Below are 20,849 nucleotides of genomic sequence, written 5' to 3' on the forward strand. Positions count from 1 at the left end.
TCACCGCCCGGAATGACGTAGAAATGCTGCTGCTACAGTCAAATGTAGCAAGTGCACCCTTAGCAAGTTTGCGGACGACACTAAGCTGGGTGGAAGTCTTGATCTGCTGGAGGGTTGGGAGGCTCTGCAAACGGATCTGAACAGGCTGGGCCGCTGGGCAGAGTCCAACGGCAGGAGGTTCAACAAGGCCAAATGCCGGGTCCTGCACTTGGGGCACAACAACCCTGTGCAGCTACAGACTAGGAGAAGTCTGGCTGGAAAGCTGCCTGGAGGAGAGGGACCTGGGGGTGTTGGTTAACAGCAACTGAACATGAGCCAGCAGTGGCCCAGGTGGCCAAGAAGGCCAATGGCATCTTGGCTTGGATCAGAAACGGTGTGACCAGCAGGTCCAGGGAGGTTGTCCTCCCTCTGTACTCGGCACTGGTGAGACCGCTCCTCGAATCCTGTGTTCAGTTCTGGGCCCCTCACCACAAGAAGGATGTTGAGGCTCTGGAGTGAGTCCAGAGAAGAGCAACAAAGCTGGTGAGGGGGCTGGAGAACAGGCCTTATGAGGAGCAGCTGAGAGAGCTGGGGGTGTTTAGCCTGGAGAAGAGGAGGCTGAGGGGAGACCTCATTGCTCTCTACAACTACCTGAAAGGAGGTTGTGGAGAGGAGGGTGCTGGCCTCTTCTCCCAAGTGATGGGGGACAGGACAAGAAGGAATGGCCTCAAGCTCTGCCAGGGGAGATTTAGGCTGGACATTAGGAAAAAATTCTTCACAGAAAGGGTCACTGGGCACTGGCAGAGGCTGCCCAGGGAGGGGGTTGAGTCACCTTCCCTGGAGGTGTTTAAGGGGCGGGTGGATGAGGTGCTAAGGGGCATGGGTTAGTGTTTGATAGGAATGGCTGGACTCGATGATCCGGTGGGTCTCTTCCAACCTGGTTATTCTATGATTCTGTGAAATGATCCCAGGGGGAGGGCCTGTTCTCCAGGGGCCACGCGGATACCCAGGCAAAGCCCACGACGCGTTATTTGTGCCCCTTTTGCACAACAGGAGCAGCAAGGGCAAAGGAGAATGAAGCATTAGGGGAATTCTGCTAAACCTTCACTTCCTTCTGCAAGGAAGGATGTATGGAATGTGCATCACACCCACAACATGGTGATAGGATTCCATCACTTACAAAGGCTTTGCTGCAAACTTACTGATGGTGTTTTTCCCTGCTCCCTCACAACCGAATAGGCTGTGCTACACCCAGCCACCACACCAGCACCATTTGTCTCTGTGTGATTCATGGCACTGAAATGCTCATGACTAGCACCAGCACGGCACTGTCAATTGCCAAAAGTACAGAAAACAAGAAACTTCCAGAAGTGGAAGGTCACCCAATTTAAACACAAGCTCCAGCCAGCAAGAGGAGGAATCCAAGTTTCTCTGATGACAGCAGCTCCTCCTGAGGACATCTCTTCACTAAACCATCTCTGCCAGGACCTGAAGAAAAGCTTAGCAGGTCCCCATTGAACATATTGCAGTTACATACAAGCATTGGGGAATGCAGTCATGGAGTCACACGCTGCTTAAATCCCTCCAGGGCAGCATTTCTGTATCTCACGAGGCTGCAGGCAGGTATATGGAACAGAGACAAAGAGCATACCCTTTCAGCACAAACTTCATGCAGTCTTTCAGACCGCAATGGGTGAATTACAGTACAACACAGCAAAGACTGGCTTATTAATAAACACAAAATTTTATTACAAGTAAACAAACAAACACACATCACATGTTGAGACCTTCGTCCTCAACAACCTTTGTTTTCTGCACACATTTTAAGTAAATGCGTTAAACTTGGAGCCTTTCAGTCAAACGTGATCCGAAAACTGCGCTCCTGCTCCTTGCGACGGCTCTCACAGACCTTCGTCACCTCTTCTACCTTCCTCTGCAACACAGCTGTGGGAGAAACAAGTGGTTAATCATACAAGTACCCTAAGATGCCACCCTGCACAGTTTAGCCTGCAGAAGAAGCAAAAACTTGGTCATTTGGACAGTCGCTCAGATTTGACAGTGCTCAAAGGAGGAGGAAAACCCAACACAAAGCACGGCCAAACCCCCAAGGCACACAAGAACATCTAAGAAGTGCTCTGAGGCACTTGGGGATGAACAGACAGAATCAGAAGAGCCCTGGGACAGGCTGGTGACACTTTTTGCCATGCCAGGCTGTTGCAGTTTCAGGGCTTACTTCAAAATTGCATCTTTTTTCCACTGTACCGCTGCAGTGCACACAGTAACAGGGATTATTTTCCTTACTAAGAAGCGCACAGAAACAGAGAAGCGCAGGAATCTTTTTTAAAAGCTGCAATGTCTCACGTTTCTGGATTTATTCTTGTCTGAAAGTGAAGTGAAGATGCACTGTTACTTTTGATGTGCATTTCCCAGCAAAGAGAATGAATACTTATTAACTAATAAGACAACTTCTTCAGCAACGAATGACAGAGGAATAAATGGGTCTCATTTCCAGGAAAATTAAAGGGAACCAGTTGCTATTTTCACACACATACTGTCAAGTCAAAATTCTGATGCCACAAGAGCTACAGCAGATGTCCCAATAAGGGCATGTTGGGAATGCAGAGGTTAGCATCTATGTTCTTGAAGAAAAACCCAAATTAAACCCTGGCCAAAGCCAAGAACATGATTCACTCTCAGATAGGAGTATGCCCACTATCACCCAGGAGGTTCACCGGGTGTGAGCATTTGCCCACTGCTGCAGCCAGGCAGCGCAATCTGGTGCTGGAGAGAGGAGCACTGCTTTCTTCTGCCATGCCCCCGCATGGCTGCAAACATCAGCTGGAATCAGAATCACGTAGAATTCTTCAATCTCTCACAAGGAGGCACTCCCTGTGAGCAAAGCTCCTTTTCTCAGTTTCTTTTTACAGTCTCACCATGGCATCCTAGTTACAGGGGAACGCAACTCAAGAAACTGCAGTAACTGCACTATCAAGTTTTCACTGCTAAGCAAATCTACTCTGCAGAAGTCATTCCTACTCTGAAATTTCCAACCTATTACTGTGCAATCATCACACCTGCAGAGAAAGCATGTTGTTCAATCTTACTTGGATTTGGCTTTCCAGTTGCAGGGAGAAGGATAACAACATTAAAAACAAACACACACGCATGCACACACACCACCACCAATTTTCCAATTCCAAAGGGAAACACCACAGCATTCTAGAAGCTGAAGTACTTAACCTTAGTTTGATAGAACAAAGAATAAGGTTTGCAAGTCCTCTGCTTTGTACTGATGCATCTCAAGCCCTCTGGAAAACATTAGCACTTGCCAGGAATTACGTCTCAGCAGAGGCCTCTCATGCAGATCAGGAGATTTCAAGAATATCTACATGCTTCCTGTTTACATCCCCCAAAAGCTGCAAGATGACTCTCACCTGAGTTCTGGTCAATCCACTGCAATGAATCCATGTGCGCATTCAGAATTTTACAGATCTGCTGAAGCTGAGCAGAAAGAGAAGGAGCACGTCATTTGTCACAAAAAATAACAGCAGTAAAAGCAGCCTGCCTGCCCCTGCCTTTGGAGCAGAATGCCATCAAATTTCACATCTGTGCAGCTCCAATAACTTAGCAGGCACTTTCCCAGGGAAGTCTGTGCAGCAACTCTCTTGCTTTGCTTTATAATCAGGATAATGAACTGTTTTAGAGTACATGCCTAGGGCTTAGGCTTATTCCAACTCAGACCTTGGAACTACCACAACATTGATCACCTTAGGCATTGCCTCTTTACCATTATATAAAAAATAAAGCTTGGATTTACTGGGTCACTGGTGTCTGCTGGGCCTCTTGATGTATTCAAGTGCTCCGTGATGTCCTTCAGATCTTGTGCCATACGCTTCAACTGAGCATCAATGTTTTCAGCCAGTTTATACCTGCAAAACACATGGCAACCAAGGTCATTATATCTAAAGTGAAGTCCAGAAGGCCTGCTCCCAGTCATAGAAACCCTGGGCAATCAGAATTAGCTTTCACAGCTTTCAATCAAGGCTGGCAGATGTGTGCAAAAAGCACCACGAGAGGCATTCTATCACACATGAAGTAACTCCTGATCTCCTCCTCTCCTGACAGATACATGCAGACAAGCAGTAGTGTGGAAGGCTTTCTGAAAGGTTTTCTCAGAAAGTAAGGATCCAGCTAATTCAGACCCTTGAAAATTTCTATACCTTGAATAGACACTGCTTTTAATTACCCTGCTCTTAAGGCTTATAAATATACTCAAGATGCACATAGCACATCCTACTCTCATCACTTCTATCCCTAAATTGAGTGTCAGAGATCATGCCAAACGAGTAATCTTTTCTCAGACAGCAGATTCAACCAACATCCAAAGAGCTTTTCTGAGGGGAGAACCTTATTGCTCTAAGAACTAACTGAAAGCAGGTTGTAGCGAGGTGGCTGCTGGTCTCTTCTCCCAAGGAAGAATAGACAAGACAAGAAGAAACAGCATCAAATTGCCCAAGGGGAGATTTAGATTGCATATTAGGAACAATTTCTTCATATCAAAGGTTGTCAAACATTGGAAGAGGCCGCCAGGGAAGTCGTTGAGTTACAGTTCCTGGAGCTACTTAGAAGACATATAGATGTGGTGTTTAGGGACACGCTTTACTGCAGGAGTTGACAGTGTTAGATTAGAAGTTGGACTTGATCTGAAAGGGTTTTTCCAACCTAAATGACTATGGATCTATGATTCATGCTGATTCAAGGGCTTCCAGTTGCAATTCCTTTCTTTCTAATGTGTAAAATCTAAGCTGCCATTCATAAAACAGGATTACATAGTCTACAAAGGCCACTGATAAATCAATATTGTCATGCATCTCAACAATACTTGAGCATCACCACAGTAGCCTGCTCGTCACACATTCCAAGCAGATCTCCGCCTTACGTCCTCTCCCGTTCCTCATCCGCATGCTGCAAGTAGATAGTCCCACTCTGTTCCTTCACAGACTCCTCCAGGGGGGTCAGCAGGTCTTCAAGCTCTTTCTGCTGGGACAGAATGAAGTCCAGGTCCTGATCCAGTCTGAAAAGGCAAAATGTTAACCCTCAACTTAGAGCTTAGGCACATTCTAGAGCTGACAGAGCAACAAGCAAGAAGGGGTAAATAAGAAACAAAACCATCTCAAGTACTCATAGTGTCCTACCTCTTCTGGTCAAGCTTCACCTTCTCAACTTCTTTGTGTAACGAAGTAATCTGCAAACAGGAGACAACACAAAAACTCAATGTCAACTCAGACAAGAGGAGGGGTGAGGCTGGGACAGCCAGCACCACACAAACGTCCACTAGAAGTAAAATCGGATACTTAAAGATTTACAGGCAGAAAAAGGAATAAAGGAGGCTTGGCTTTCAAAGCTTCACCCTAAGATTACTTGTTACCATAGCGTAAACTCACAGAACAGATTTCCAACCCCCTATACCAATTCACCAGAACAAACACACAGGGAGCCTCCCACAACAAACATCCAAATATGCTTCACAGCTATTTTTCACAAGCAAAACGTCCCACTAGGTGCCTTGCTGCATCTGGTACACTAAAGGCCTCAAAGAACATAAGCAAGCAAAGTCAGCTTACACTAGATGCCACCTTACCTTCTCCCCATTCTCTATCAGCATCCGATCCCAGGCATTAACTTGCGTAGCCTGATGGAGAAAGTGTTTCTCTTGGTCTTCCAGTTCCAGGCTCCACTTGTTGATCAAACTCTCCAGCTGGGCATAAGTCATCACTGGAGGCGTGCTGAGGGGACGTGCAGGACAGTTCAGAACACAAGATCAAAAACCAAAGCAGAAACAGGACAACACCCATTTCCCCTTCCTCCACCTGATACCAGCATTAACACTGCCTCTTGCCCCACCTGGCAAATAGTCAGCTATAACAAAACACTCACCTGGATGCTGCTGTTGTGGTTACAGCAACTGTAGAAGTCACAGCTCCAATGGTACCCGTCGTAGTTAATGGCTTCAGATTCAAAGCAAAGCCAGAAGAAGTGGCAGCGCCTGAAAGAAGAGATTCAGGTCAAACAGAGGACACATCTGCTGTCTAAGTAATCAAGACCAAGTCCAATATACACTTCTTCATGCAGCGCTTTATGAGATCAAACAGATCCCTTTGAAGGGACAAAAAGCAAATCCCACATCTGTGAGGAAGGGAATGAAGCACTATCTCCTCGTGTATTAATATTAGACTTAATAACTGCCAGGGTACACTCTTCCTGTCCTGCATCTCTGGATAAGAGGAGAGTTCACGTTTTCACAAACATAACAGCATCTATCAGATGCTGCTGTCAGTCAGGCACTGAGCACAAATTCTTCACAGCCAAGACAGAAACAAGCTGTAGAAAAAAATTGAGAGCTCAGCCATTTCTGAGTTACCACACTGAAAACTGGCTATTGCATCCAGAAAAAGATGTTCAGTTCTGAATCCCCACACTGTGTAGCCAGTTTTCACATGATGATTCCTACTGAAATACAGCACTTCTCATTGCAAATTTTGGAGGAAAAAAAGCTAAAGATATGTTACCATTTCAAACTTAAATGAACAAACAGATTAATACGACAGAGCTGAACCATAAAATGTTTCTCCCTGACACTCCCTGCAAGTCTTTGGCCTCACCCTCGCCCCATCAGGACATCTCTCCCTCACCTCTTCAAGCAATTCTGCCACTACACAGGCAGCCTACACAAGGAGCAGCTCATCTCTTAACTTTACTCCTTCCAGAACATCAGAGCTTCCTTCCCTTCAGCTCCTTCCAGCATCCAGTTCTTACCAGTGGCAGTGCTAGTTGCCGCCGCTGTTGTTCCAGGAACTTTTAATCCAAACCCAAGACTACCAAGACCAGTTGTCCCAGTGGAAGGGGCACCAACTAGAAACAGAAGACAACAGGAAGAGTTTCTGTAACCCATTAAATACAGTGCCCCTTTGAAAAGCTCTGCCCAGCCTGTACACCCATCCCCATCTGGACTTCATTGGTTTGCCAGAAATCACAAAGGGAGAAGATGGCAAAGAGCGAGTAGAGCTGGCCTTTTCAAAGCTCTCACATCAGCCCACCATCTCCCACTCCACCAGTGAAAGGTAGAACCAACCACGCAGATCATTTATTCCCCCGACAGATAAAATCTGGACACTGTGGCTTACGCGAGAGGCCCGTGGTCGTTGATGACGTCGGCGCTGAAGAACTCGCTACAGACGCAAACAACAAAGTAGGTCCCGTTGCACCAAGAATGGAGGTTGTGGTGGTACTGGCAGTTGTAGCAGCTGTCGATGTTGCTACAGACAGACAAAGCAGAGATCTTGCACAGACATCCTGAGAAGGGGATATAAATTTGCCAATCCACACCAGATTTTTAGGGATACAAGAATCTGACACTACTTTCCCTCTTCCTCAACTGTATCCAATGCACCCTTTAAACCTGTGGCTCCTGGCCATCACACCCCAGTGACAAGAACAGAACACAACCTGGCACCTGGGACACATCACAAACCACAAGATATGAACTCCAAAGCCTGGATCAACTGATTCCTGCTGCCATTACAAACTCATAGTAACAAACACTTTGAGACCGTTTCCAGAATCCACCTCACAAAACACTTCCCAGAAGGACAGGAGATTCACTACGTCTTGAGTCAACATCTCCTAAAATCACCTCCTACCTCCAAGTTTGGTTCCAAAGGACAGAGTCGGGGCCTGGCTGGTGCTTGCGGCCAGCGTTGCCACCGGAGCGCTCATGGTTGCTGTTGACTGCAACGATCCAAAGGTTAGACCTGCAACAAGTGGCATAAGAAAGAGACAAAGCTTTCAATACAGAGACACTGTAGTTTCCACTGATCACAGCAACAGCCAAGTACATCCGCGAGCATCCACTTCCCCACCAGTCTGAGCCCTTTCGCTCTGCACCAACAAACACACACAAACCATTTAAAAAGAGCTTCCAGCGTAGCTGGCACTTTCACAAACTCCAGCAAAATTAATTCAACCTTATTCGCCAAAAGCAGAAAGAGCCATCAGTGCCCATCACTGAAGAACCCAGAAAAGCAGACGGGCGAAAAAAACACTGATTCCAGCCACTCCCTTCATTTCACACCAGCAGAAGCAGGAGGCTGCAGTGCCTCCAAATAACCCCTTCCTGCCCTCAGTGCCAAGAACCTTTGGCCACAGCTGCCTCTCCAAGCCCAGGCCCTCACCCGTGGGCTGCGTCCCAAGGCTGAAGGGGGCTGTTGACTGGGTGGTGGCTCCCAAGGTGGCTGCAGTGGTCGCTGTGGCTGCAGTGGTCGCTGCAGCTGCAGGGGCTGTTCCAAAGCTCAACCCCGTGGGTGCTGCTTGCGCAGCGGCAGTGCCGATGTTGAAACCAGATGTTCCGGCCTGAGTCGTGGTTCCACTGGAAAAAGTAAATCCTCCAGTTGTCCCCGGCTGAGCGCTGGTGGTGGTGGTGCTGGCGGTGCCAGGAGTTCCAAACACAAAGCCAGAAGGGGCTGCTGCTTGACTTGAGGGCACACTTGTTGATGCGGTGCTACCGAAAGAAAAGCCAGCTGTGATCCCAGTAGCTGGAGTCGTAGTGCTGCCTCCAAAGTTTAATTTTGGAGTATTTGTCCTACACAGGGAAAGAAAAGAAGACAATCTGTTTGAGACAAGCAGCCAGCTGAGTACTGAGTCAGCTTTCTTACAGATGGTTTGATGACAGCAGAAACCACCTTTCTAAAAGAAGCTGCATGCTTGACACGGGCTATGTTTTAGTTTTGGCAGCCGTTCAGTTTTTGAGCTGCACCACGCTCCTGCCTTCAACAATCTTCAGTTAAGTCTCTTTATGCTGACTCCTCTTAATCGCCTCTGCCCTTCCAGGCTCCAGAAAACACTGATGATAGGAAAGGTGAAGCTGTGCTTGCAGTTCTTGAGCACTCTTTTCTCTGCCTCTGTAAGAGACTACTTTCAACCACTAACTTCTACTGCTGGTCCCCGCTCCAGATCAATTCCCACTGCTCCCATCAGGAAACCTTCGACCACAGCCGTGCTGGAGACCCACCCCAGAGATCACAGCCTTTCCTAAGGAAAACACAGTCCCACTGGGCTGAAGAAGCATTCCAAGCACCAGATTCAGAATAGAAAGAACAACGGAGTTTTATCACCCCCTCATCAACTCATCTACACCCCTACTACAGGCTGAAGCGCGGAACATCTCGTTCTCGGTGCCGGTCCGAGAAAGTCCGACAGCACCGACAGCTCGGAGCTCCCAGGGAACGCTTTCCCGACAGGACACAGCGCGGTGGCGACTCCACGGCCCCACAGCAACCGCCCCGCTCCCTCCACAATCGCCTCCCGCGTTCTCCAAGGCCGCACAACAGCGGCTCCGCTCGCCCGGCCCTCCCCGAGGCCCCCGGCCGCTCACCCCGCCGGGAACGCGCTCGCTGCCGGCGCCGCGGAGGCCGCGCCCGTCGTCCCGAAGCTGAAGCCGGCGGGCTGCGCGGCGCTGCCGGGCGTGCTGAAGGAGAAGAGCCCCGTGGGCTGGCTGCCGGCGGCCGGCTGCGCCGCGCTCCCGAAGCTGAAGCCGCCCCCGGAGGCGGCGGGCGCGGGGAACGAGAACCCGGTAGTGGCCGTTGTGGCCGCCGCCTTGGGCGTGCCGAACGTGAACCCGCCGCCCGCCCCCAGGCCGAACTGGTTCATGGCGGCGGCGGGAGGGGCGGCCGGAGCCGGGATGCGTCGACGAGGTGGCGGCGGCCGAGCCCCGCGGCACCGGACACACAGCGCCAAGCACCGGCGCACGCCGATGACGAACGCATACGGCGCGCGTGGATTACGTAAACAGCAGCGCGCCCCGCCGCCGGGTTACGTCATCTTCCCCCTTAACAATTATTGGCTGTTGCCGCGGTCACCGCGATCTGATTGGCTGCCCGGCTTCCTGAGCCGCAGAGTGGGCGGGGCTAGTGGTTGCTACGGCGACGCGTCCGGGACGCGCGGTGCGGGCGCTGCGGCGGCCTGGGTGTCAGCGGCCGTGGGAGAGCGACCCGTCTGACCCGGCTCCTGCCTCCCTATCTGCTCTTCTGCCTCCCTATCTGCTCTCTTGCCTCCCTTCCTGCCTCCCCCGGTGCCCGCAGCGCGGGGTCGGAGCCGCCGTGCAGCCGGAGGGCGGGTTTCCCTCACGCGGTGTTTCTCTTCGCCCTCAGCTCGGTGCCAGAGCCGGGCCGGAGGGCGAGGAACCGGTTTTCAGGCCGAGCCGAGGCGTGCTGCTGGTTCCAGAAGTAATTACTGTTACAAAAAGTGGAATATCTTCGATGTAAGCTGAAGCAGTTTCATCTAAGTAATTGTGTTCTTTGGAAGTTTGACAGAATGTCCCACTGACAGCGTGGTTTGTCTCAGACAGTGTTTTTGCAGGCGCTGCTTATTCTTTGGAGATTATAACGCCTTGTGGTCTGTGCTGAACAGGTGTCTCCTCTAATCACCCCTGTTTACACTATTTCCTTATCTGTAACGCGAGGTCAGGCTGAGCTGGAGCCAGGTCCGAATTATTAAGAATTTTGACTGTTGTACAGTTCTTAATAACATTAACATTAAACTTAGGTAAGTAATAGAATATGCATAAGATTTCTGGGAGAATTTATCCTCATGCATGTGAGTGGGAAATCCATTCTGTCCCAGCTCTGATCTTGCTGCACACGGTTGGTGGGGATCAGTGCCTCACGGCACCCAGGCCTGAAAAAGGCTGCTGGCTTTCTAAAACTTCAAAATGAGTCTTACAGAGAGTTTATCTGCCGGCATTTTCAGTGTCACTGCTGCCCTTGCTCTTGCTGCAGTAGCTGCAAATCGCTGTTGGCATGGGCTGTACCAGAGCTAATGGTCAGTGTAAGGCTTGAGCTGCAACTACAACTAAAGCCCAGGGAGCAAGGGTCTCTGAGCAGACAGGAAAGGTTGATTATCTTCCTTTTTATGGAGTAGCCTCAAGTTGCCCCAGGGGAAGTTCAAATTGTACATTTGGAAAAAATTCATCAAAAGTGTTATCAGACAGGGAAACAGGCTGCCCAAGGACAAGGTGGCTGTGTCACCATCCTTGGAAGTGTTTAAAAGATGAGAGGATGAAGTGCTTAGGGAAATGATTTAGTAGTGTAAAGGTACAGTTGAACATCACGATCTCAAAGGTCTTTTCCAACCTAGTGATTCTACAATTCTATGTAAAAATTTTGGCTAAACTGTATCCTTCCAGAACACACAAAAATTGTACTTTGCAGATAGTGCAAAACATTTTTCTTTTCTTTCTTCATCTGTCATTCATTTTTTCTGCAGTGGGTATTGATATGGACAGTGTTACCACAGGCTCTTCTCTGCAGTTTCTTGCCAAACTGCTTCGTGATGGTCAGGAAGATGATGATGATGATGATGAAAATGTGGTGAGTCTTTTGTAAGAGATGCTGGTTCTTGTACATGTTGTACTATAGCCTAACCTTGTTAACTGAGGAGAGGCAAATCTCTCTTTTTCCCAGAGTGAATAAAAGGAGAATGAAAACCTTAGAAGGTTTTGCCTGACTGAAACAGCTAGAAGAAATTTTTAGAGTAACAAGCTCTTGAGGGAGAGCATAAGGAAGATCCCCCAGGAAAACAAGGAGAGATTGTGACCACAAAATGGGATGGAGTTTTAATTTTTCAGCCTGAAGGCAATGGGAACATGTAGTTGAAAGAGTTTCAGATACTTTAGGCTTCCCTTACTTCTTGCTAAAGTCTGCCAGAGATGAAGGCAATTATAGCTAAGTACTTTATATGAAGGCAAAAAAGTTGCTGCTCAGCTTCTGAGTAGAGAATAAAATATCCAGAGGCAACTGAGTGTACTAATTCTGTGTGTCAGCCGTTGAGGAAGTGTAGAGATAATTGATCATTGAAATACAATGGATATGTCGATGACTGTAGGATAGGGAAGGGTGAGTAATCATTTTAAAGGTGAATCATATGAATGATTAATGAGAGAAATATCTTTCCATTCTTCCTTATCAATTCATCTCAAAACTAGATGAAAATCACAGCTTCTGGAAAATGTATGTTTTTCCTACAATATGCAACTGCTGCTTTTATCTAGGCATGCACGTGTGCTGGGGAGAAATATCCCAAGAGGGCGACAGGTGCCAACAGTCATGATGTAGAAGGCCTTTGCGAAGGCTCAAAACCTTTCCAAGTCTCTTCGTTTTTTTTAACAAATCCTGTTATGATATGGATGACAAAAATGGCAAATGCCTCAGTATTCCTCCAAATCACTCCTCAGCAAAGAGCCAGGTGGCTGACCCAGCAGTTGTGCAGTAGTAGTGGCAATGGCAGTATTATTTGGGATAAAAGGAATGCATATCCCTTGTCATTTCCTTTCAGTAGGTGGTAGATGTGCTCCTTCACTACCCTTCAGCTGTTTAATGCCTGCCTTTTTGAAACTACCATTATTGCTGTACATCTTTGAGTAAACATCCTGATTTTAAAAGAATTTGTTTACATCTTATTAATAAAATGAATGACACTTCAGAAACAGAAATGGAAAAATGCCACAAGGGATGTCAATTAAGCCTGAGTCAATTTGGGTAAATTGAAATCTTTATTTTGATTTAATTTAATGTTCTGTGCATATGAGGCACTTCTATCAAACTGAGGAATCTATATAAAGAGAAATGCCTCACATTGGCCTATTAGCACTAAATTGATTCATAATTAGAGGAAAATGTTGTTGCCTCATATGATCTCTACTGTCAAAAGGAATCCAAATCTGGTGACGGGGTTTTCATGAAGTACCCTTGGTTTCCTGCAATATTTCCATGGGAGGCAAGCCATGGGAATTTTGCCAAATGCCATGGAAACTAATAACTCAGAAAGCACATCTGTCTGTAATACTGTGCTTCTGGGAGTCCTGCTTAAACCTGGTGTGTCATGGTCACTTTCTACTGGGTGAGAATGAAGAAGAGACCGTTCAGTGATTCAGTCATGAAATTGTGGGATAATATTTTTTTTTATTCTCGCAGGGATTTGTTTGACCTGGGATAATATTTTATTTTTATTGGCATTATCATCGTTACTGAGCTGGGCTCTATGAAAATTGGTTGAAGTTGCTTTTGCCTTTTTTGCAGCCACACTGTTCTGTTAGCGCTATGACTCCTGGTGGTGTTGGACCAGTAAAGAAAGAGATCACTGGTAAGGAGGAGTGGTTGAATGGTTTAGCATTCAGTCCTGTGTTAGCTGACTATAGGAGCTGTAGTAAGTTAGCACAGATGGGCTTTGCTTCAATAAGAGAGTTACCTTTGAGATGGTAACTGCTTTCAACAGACCAAGAGATATTTTTCAATTATTCTCTTTCCTGCACCTAATACTTTACCTGGACAATTACATGCTTGACCTGGCTGTGGGTGTTCTGACATCACGTAGAAAGGCAGACTCTCAGGCAATGAGAAAAAATATCTTGAGGGTTCCTAAATCTGTGTCAACATCTTGATTTGTACTCAGGAAAGAAAGGAAGACAAGTTTAGTCTCGGGAAAGTTAATGTAAGGTTCTTACTGGAGCTAATGCTGTCACATTATTGGGCAGCTTAGTTATCAGTGTAGGATGAGTACAACAGGAAAGGAACTGCAGTAAATATAACAAATAGAATATTTTTGCTTGGGATTCTATCAATAACCACAGATTTTACTGTAAAAACCTTCAAGCTGCAGATTTACCAGCTTAGTACAAAATATTTGTTTCAGTGTAGGACAGGGATAAACCATAGTATTCTGATCATGATCTTTCATGTGTCTTCAGTATATTATCTGGGCTGTGCTCAATAATTAATGAGAAGAACTGGATTTCTATGTGAGGAGGAGGTTGGTTTTTTTTTTGTGAATGACTCAACTCACTTCAAAATCTCATGTCGGGGAACTAGAGCAAGATTAATATTTCATAATTCCACACTACCCATTTTGAAGTGCTATTTTATGCTTGAAAGGAGGATTTCTTTGACATAGAGGTTGGGTAAAGGAGATTTAAGGAAAACATCCTCCCTCTGCAAATTCTCATTCATAAGATACTTAGGTGAAGGAGACTGTAGTCATTAACTAGAATGCCTTCAATACAAAGATTTTTCTAAAGCCTAGAAAAATCTAAGTTTTCAGCAATTGTAGATGAACAGAGACATTAAAAAATCTGACAGTGTGATTTTTCTGCATCATTCGCAGGTTCATTTCAAGTGAAATCTGGAAACGGGAAAACTATTTGGAATATAGAGGAAGCCCCAGAAGGATCTGAATTTGATGACATTTGGGACCCTAGAGAACAGCCAGAGTAAGTGAGCTGAGACTGCCTGCCTAGGCTTTGCATAGCATTGATGGGAATACGATTTAGCAGCATCTACTGCATTTGAGTGGAACAGCCATCTGAAAAGCTTGTGTCATGGAAGGAGAAAGGGAGGATATCAGAGTTGCATCTAAAGCTGTACATGAGCGATTTTTAACCTCTCCCTTGGAAGCCTTCTGATCTCATAATACAGATGCAGAACTGGATTTTCCCATCATAAAGTTATGTGCAGTGTCAGATACTTGTATAAAGTTGGATTCGGAGGGGAAGCCGGCCAACAAAACGATTTACCAGCTTTCAAATACACCATTTTTGTGAAATACCTGTCTTTTCCTGCTGCAACCAAGATGCATTAATTTTTCATACTCATAAATTTATACAGTACTCTAACTTATATCTGCATTTCAAAGAATTAAGCTCTTTAGAGACAAACAGTACTACAGGAAGGAAGGCTATATGCAGGCAGTTTTGCACTTGTAAATCTTGTCAATCAATTTTAAGTCTGTCAAGGAAGAGCCTAAAACCAGACTCTTTTCCCTTTCTCATAGGAAAACAGACTGAAAATGTGGAGAGACAAAAACCTTCTTGACATAGGTACAATCAGGCGTATTAGTTGTAGTTTAGAGGTTAGAAAACATAATGTAGAGGTTAGAAAGCCGTCAGGCTCAGTCCACAAAGCAGCCTTTGCATTTCTGTTCATTGTGTTCTGATGCCGCATCCTGGAGTGCTAAATGCTAGAGCAGATGGACTGAAGCCTATGAAGCTGCCTATTGTATGGTAGTTCATAGCCTAGAATCCTCATTTTAATCTGTATGTAAGTCATGCCATTAGGTGTTTAATTTCCTAATCTAAACATGGGACTGAGACCCACCTGAACTTAGACTCAGCATTTCTGAAAATGGTTTCTCATTCACCTATAGCTACACATATAGTTGTTCTTGAAACCATCACCTCCAAGGTACACAACATGCTGTCTTATATTGTGGGCACAACAGAAGCTTTTCTCATGCTGTTTTTTGACCCTTCCCCTCCATGCTGGGTAAAATGCAGTGCTTCTCTAGCCTCAAGCAATTATGACCTGTGTTGCACAGATTAAAAGAGAGTCTTTGTAACAGTTCATCAAATTGAATCAAGAAAAATGGCCCAAAAGGAAAACAGATGGCTAGACAGGTGCATCCAAAGTTATTAGATAGATTTCTCATTGGCTTAGAATTATTACATACACATGAAAACTGGAGATGTGTAAAAGAGTTTCCATATGCTTTCCAACAGCTTAGAGAAGTGAGTCACGCCACTTATCTTGCTCAATTTAGTAGGAGTAATACATGTTCTAAATACAATCTTTAATTTGTATTTCCTTATTCATTATCAAGAGCAAGAGAGTATGTGATTCTACATTTTGTAGATGTGGAGGGATAGAAAATAAATTGGCTGAATGCAAAAGAATTAAATTTCACAAAAGAGTGTTATTCTCAGGCTGCAAGAATATGTTGAATGACAGAACAGAATACGTGTAATTGCAACAGCATCCTTTTCAAATCTATTTCCCAAGAGTTTATGGTGTATGACTAGTTGATAAGTATCACATTCACTTAGGATGCATTTTCTGATCCTGCAAAGGCTGGTTAGTGAAGTAGAAGCAGCAAAGTAAGTGCCCTGGGAGATGGAGTGATTGACCTTCACCTGTCTTTTCTACCTAACTCAGTCATGGCTTTGAACAGGAACCCAGTGTGGATGGGCTGATGCCCTGAAGGCAGACTAAAAATGTGGAGAGGCAATGTGATGAGGATATTTACAGTCCTCTAAGTACAATCTCCTTTAGTCTCCTGTACCATTCTTCAGTATTATTAGGCAATGATTTGTCTTTCTCAGGTATGAGATTTCATTCAAACAGCGTGTGGGAACAGAGGACGTATTCTTTGGGATGAGCAGGAAAGACCCCTCCACAGCCTGCTGTGAAGATATGGTGGTGAGCTGAACCTGTATCTTCCATCTCTTCTTTGTGCTCTTTCTCAGCCCTTTTCAATCTTGCTGCCTTCTTGAGGGACAGAATGTAATCATTAAACTGTATTGCTGCCTTCAGCCTCCTGTAGGATACTCTTGTAGTTCTTCAAGCATTCATAGGTGAATTCATTCACACTTGCTAACCCGAGGAACTCATGTATCTCCTCAAGGCCCTGGGTACTTAAGAGAATCTCTGCAAACGCATATGACACACACAGACCTGAGGGAAATAAAAAAGAACTGTAAGATGAGGTTTCATCTTGGACACAGTTTTGGGAAGGAGAGGGGCTGGGAAGGAGATGGTTTTCATCTGCCTGCATTTATTACAAAGCATGTGAGTAAGCAGAATACTACAATACTGACAGTCTGTATTTACAGGTATCAGATCCTGTCCCATTATTATATGATCAAAGATCTCCCTGCTTTCTCAAGTTCAGGACAGGTAGAACTGCTGTGCAGGTTTTCTGGTAGAAGCAATCTGTCCTTGGAATACACAAAGCCAGGGGGGTTTGCTGGATATAGAATACCTGCCAAGTACATTATCAGGTCAGGATTTTAAAGAAAATAGGATATTGATACACATCACTAAGCTATTGAAATAAATTATTATCACTGTCATATTTTCTCTGGTACAAATTACCTATGCAGAATGTTGCTCTTTGACACTAGAGTCAAAATATTCATGAAGGTGATGGCTTGTAGGGCTGCATATCCAATCACAGTGTTATCTCTGCCCATCATTTCAGATTAAAATCAAGCTGCCAGAGACAAAGTACTCAGACATCACTTTAGATATCCAGGACAAGGTTCTTGACCTTCGAACTCCCAAAAAGTAAGTGAGACACAATTGATAGAAGTACAATTAATATCTTGTTTGAGAGGAGGTTTAACCAAGCTTTCAACTGAATGCTGTGTGGGAAGCAAAGCTAAAGATGAAGATCAGATTATTTATTGCACGTGAGAGATAGATATAGACAAAACCAGCCATAGTCCATCCGTAGTCATATAGTGTGCTAGCTTTGAGTCTGTGATACTGGTCTAGCAAGAATATTTTTAGGACAGATTTTGGCTACTTAAACAGTAAGACTTCAAGGACCCAGAATGTCTGGCAAAAAAACTGCCCACAGTCTTGAAGGACTTCTTGGCAGTTTGCTTTCTGAATACTAATTTGTACAAATATATAACAGAAGATGGTAAAAAATGTGCAGATACATTTTCAGAAGTTGAAAGCCAAATTGTGGACATATCCAAGCATGGATGCAGTGATGGAAATGTTACAAGATTTCCCTGAAGAGATTTCCTTTGAGTTATTTTTATAAGGCTATTTCAAACCTACAAAGATAACCAACTGACTAATATATTGTCAGTCTTCTTAGTTTTCCTCCGTATTTCCTTCAGTGTGCAACTGCCCTTCCTGAGATTTCCAAATAATTCCCATGTCAGTTTTGCTTTAAGTCCTTCTTCACAATAGAATTCTTTCATAGGAAAGCTTAATTCTCTTTGGGCTGACTTGCTGTTTTGAATTGAATGTGGGAGGATCCAATATGAGAACAGCATCCTGCAAATAAATTCAAGGTGCGGGCCATGAATTAAGGTCCAAATAAAATCTGTCTCTAGTGGACTAACTATAGAAAAGCCACCTTTCTCACTGACAAAACCAAGCAGAGTTGTTTTCCCCTAGCTTGGATTTAACTCAAAGATGCAACAGGAGTGGAAGAATGTTTGGAAGTGCTAGCTCCAGAAGTGGAAGATTGGGAGGAATAATTGTTCAGCTAATGACTTGCAGAACCTATGAGTAGTAAAAGAGGTAGCTTAATGCAGTACTGCAGATGTGGGGGAACCTCAGCATCCTTTTTCTTTTGCAATTCCATCTTTTTGATGACTCATATCTGCTGTTATCTTCTTAGTATCCAGCTGTCTCTAGTCACAAGCCTAGTGAATAAAAAGTTTGCCTTAAATCTAATGATTGCTTGGGTACAGCTTGAGCCAGTGCCGCTTTCACAAACCTAAGTGCAAGTCTCCTCGGTATGAAAGAAACAAACAAGATTTCAAGTCTTACATACTGAAAAACACAGTATTCAGAGATGTGTAGGAGGGCTTAAAGGAACTGTTTCCAACTCTGTAGTCCTGGGGCTGATTCTAAGCCAAGATGATTTTAAGGATTTCTCCAAAATATAGCAAATGGTTGCCTTCAGGAGGTGTGGTGCAAAGGTGTTTTGACTGTGCCCCTTTCAGTCATGGCTCCTACAAGACAGCTAAAAAGGCCTGAAAAAGAATCAGTGTGACTTAAACCCCAATTTAAAGTAACCCCCATCTATGCTACCGTGTTGTCTTACTGAGATTTATAGTTTGGCTGGGCAGATCTCTGGATTCTAAAGCATCCTTGATTCTGTTTGCACTGTCAATAGACTGGACGTTCAAAACTGGCTAGTCATTTATATTGTTAATATATAAGCTTGGGATGAGAGGGGAAAGACTCTGGACTCTGAATGAGCAAGTACGTTTGAACTCTTGTCAATGAGAAGAGTTGGATGGGTCCAGACTTGAGACATCCTTGTGAGGAGGTGAATCAGAAAGTTTGTCAGCCATTCCAGGAAAAGCTGTATGTCTAACATAGCAAGGAATCATGGAATAGCTCCTGAGTCCAAGGTCCAGCCTTTCTCTGTGAATTATGTGCCTGAGCTGCAGGTAGGGGATCACTGAATTAATCTTCAATGTAGGTTAAAATCCCAGCAACTTCATAATTCTAAGTCCATTTTCATGCCTGAACTGTGCTGTGCAGTGTAGGCATATCCTTTGTGAAACTGGACCAGACAGAATCTTTAATCAGGCTGCACCACTTAGTTCTTTTATTCGAGAAGACAAACTCCTGAAGACACATTCGGGCTTTAGGCATTATTCCGATTTTTATCACCAGGAGAGCATTATCAATGCAGCTCCTCCTTTCTCTGCATTTAAAATGCAGCATTGTGCAAGAGCAAGAACAGTGAAGAAAGCCCCCACTCCATCATTGGAAACCACTGTCATAGGCACAGCCAAAAGAAAGGAATAGAGTTGGAAATATTTCAGGGCCTGTATAACCCCACAACCCACCATGAGAACAAGGAATACTGAAAGAATATTCCTTGATACACTGGCAAATTGCAAGAATAACTTGCAATGCCAACTCAATTGCTCACCTGGTCTGAGACATTGAAATTCACTGTGTCCTCTTTTACAGGAAGCTGCTGCTGCACCTCCCCTACCATGTAGACAGCAAGAATGGTAAAGCTCGTTTTCTCTCTGAAGAGGAGACCTTGGAAGTCACCTTGAGAATATCAAGGGAGTTCGATTTCATAAATTTTGCCTGATAGACAGAGAGATGGAGAAAGTTTGCAAAAATCTCTCAGTTTGAAGTCATCTTGAAACTGGTGATAAAATAGTAGATTGTTTCCCTTGAACAGTGTAGGGGAATATCCTTAGAGAAATGAAATGAGTCAGGAGGAACATAGCACCCGAAGTTTCTCTAAGCTGAGGCTGTCAAGCTCTCGCACTGCTTTGGTTCATGTCGTGCTCCCTTCAGTCTGATACAGGCTCCATAAATCATAAAACAGGAGATTACAATTCTGTAAGCTAGAGAAAGTCTTTTTTGTGGCTATGGCTGGTAAGTAGCACAATGAGGCTCTGGCCAGTGAGTCTGGTGCTTAGTTACTGTTGCAAGACTTGCAAGTGTTAATATTCTTGCTTGGCCTCCAATGCTGGGATGCGCCAGTTCAGCATCTCCTCTTAGCTACTTCTTGATGAGAAGATCAAAGCTCTTCAGATCCAGGTAACCAACTATAGCTTGACTGTTGAGTAACTCAGCTCTTTTCTGTCAATGTATGGTTCAGTGTCATCTAGTCACCTGTTGTCCCTCCACTATTTTTCTCAACTTTCTTGGTTAATAAAAGAATACGTTGTAATGAGCAGTTCCAGTTACCTTTCACTCTGCCTTCTCTATATTATGTCCTGAGAGACTTCCCAAAAGTGAGATAAGAGGAACTTTGCATAACAAAGCATCGCTTAAAGGTCTGAAATGTGGCAAAATCTTTACTTTGGCCTTCAGGTCCAACCTAGAGCTACAGGGATGGGTAACCAAGATGTTTCTCTTATAAGCTGCTGGGCAAATATATTCATTTATTTAGCGTTGTTAATCAAGCAGAAAACAAGGGTATTTGCTCCATGATCAAAGTGGAGAGGAGAAGCAGGGCCTTGCATGTTGATGGACTTCAAGTACACTTAACCAAATGCTTGTAAGCACTATAAAACCAAAATGGCTTGGATCCACTGCCTGAATAGACCATCACCACCTGAGGATCCTCTCACATTTTTACTTTTTTCCAATCAAGGAGCCTGGGCCTGCCCTAGGCAAAAGGTTGTTTGGTTGTTGTTTTCCATAGATCATCCCAAGAAGAAACCGGTTAAAAGGACATGCAGGCTGCCAAGCTTCCCAGAAATCTTGGGGCTACTGCCAGGTACATGAGAGTTAAATCTTTTGCGAGGGCTTGAAGGCAGTTTT

General features: G+C 44.9%; 2 protein-coding genes across 3 annotated transcripts; one reads left to right on the forward strand and one right to left on the reverse strand.

Moving 5' to 3' along the window:
* Positions 1-1,704: 1,704 nt before the first annotated feature.
* On the reverse strand, positions 1,705-9,781 carry LOC138726112 (nuclear pore glycoprotein p62-like). Of its 2 annotated transcripts, none has more exons than XM_069867551.1 (12): positions 9,410-9,781; positions 8,211-8,617; positions 7,680-7,760; positions 7,164-7,295; positions 6,796-6,891; positions 5,917-6,025; positions 5,621-5,765; positions 5,175-5,224; positions 4,919-5,053; positions 3,797-3,908; positions 3,414-3,480; positions 1,705-1,923 (listed from the first exon to the last, which is right to left on the reverse strand). In XM_069867551.1, the coding sequence occupies exons 1-12, from the start codon at positions 9,682-9,684 to the stop codon at positions 1,832-1,834; spliced, it is 1,701 nt and encodes a 566-aa protein (XP_069723652.1). In that variant the 5' UTR covers positions 9,685-9,781; the 3' UTR covers positions 1,705-1,831. The 2 variants fall into 2 exon arrangements, with proteins under 2 accessions (XP_069723652.1, XP_069723651.1); XM_069867550.1 differs by having other exon boundaries at positions 7,680-7,790.
* Positions 9,782-9,986: 205 nt separating this feature from the next.
* DNAAF6 (dynein axonemal assembly factor 6) lies at positions 9,987-20,228 on the forward strand. Its single transcript, XM_069867708.1, has 7 exons — positions 9,987-10,294; positions 11,299-11,399; positions 13,110-13,173; positions 14,191-14,296; positions 16,181-16,277; positions 17,059-17,144; positions 19,533-20,228. Exons 2-7 carry the CDS (start codon positions 11,310-11,312, stop codon positions 19,660-19,662), a joined length of 573 nt encoding a protein of 190 aa, XP_069723809.1. The 5' UTR covers positions 9,987-10,294; positions 11,299-11,309; the 3' UTR covers positions 19,663-20,228.
* Positions 20,229-20,849: the final 621 nt, after the last annotated feature.

The sequence above is a fragment of the Phaenicophaeus curvirostris genome, chromosome 13 (genome assembly GCF_032191515.1).
Source record: "Phaenicophaeus curvirostris isolate KB17595 chromosome 13, BPBGC_Pcur_1.0, whole genome shotgun sequence".
NCBI lineage: Eukaryota > Metazoa > Chordata > Aves > Cuculiformes > Cuculidae > Phaenicophaeus > Phaenicophaeus curvirostris.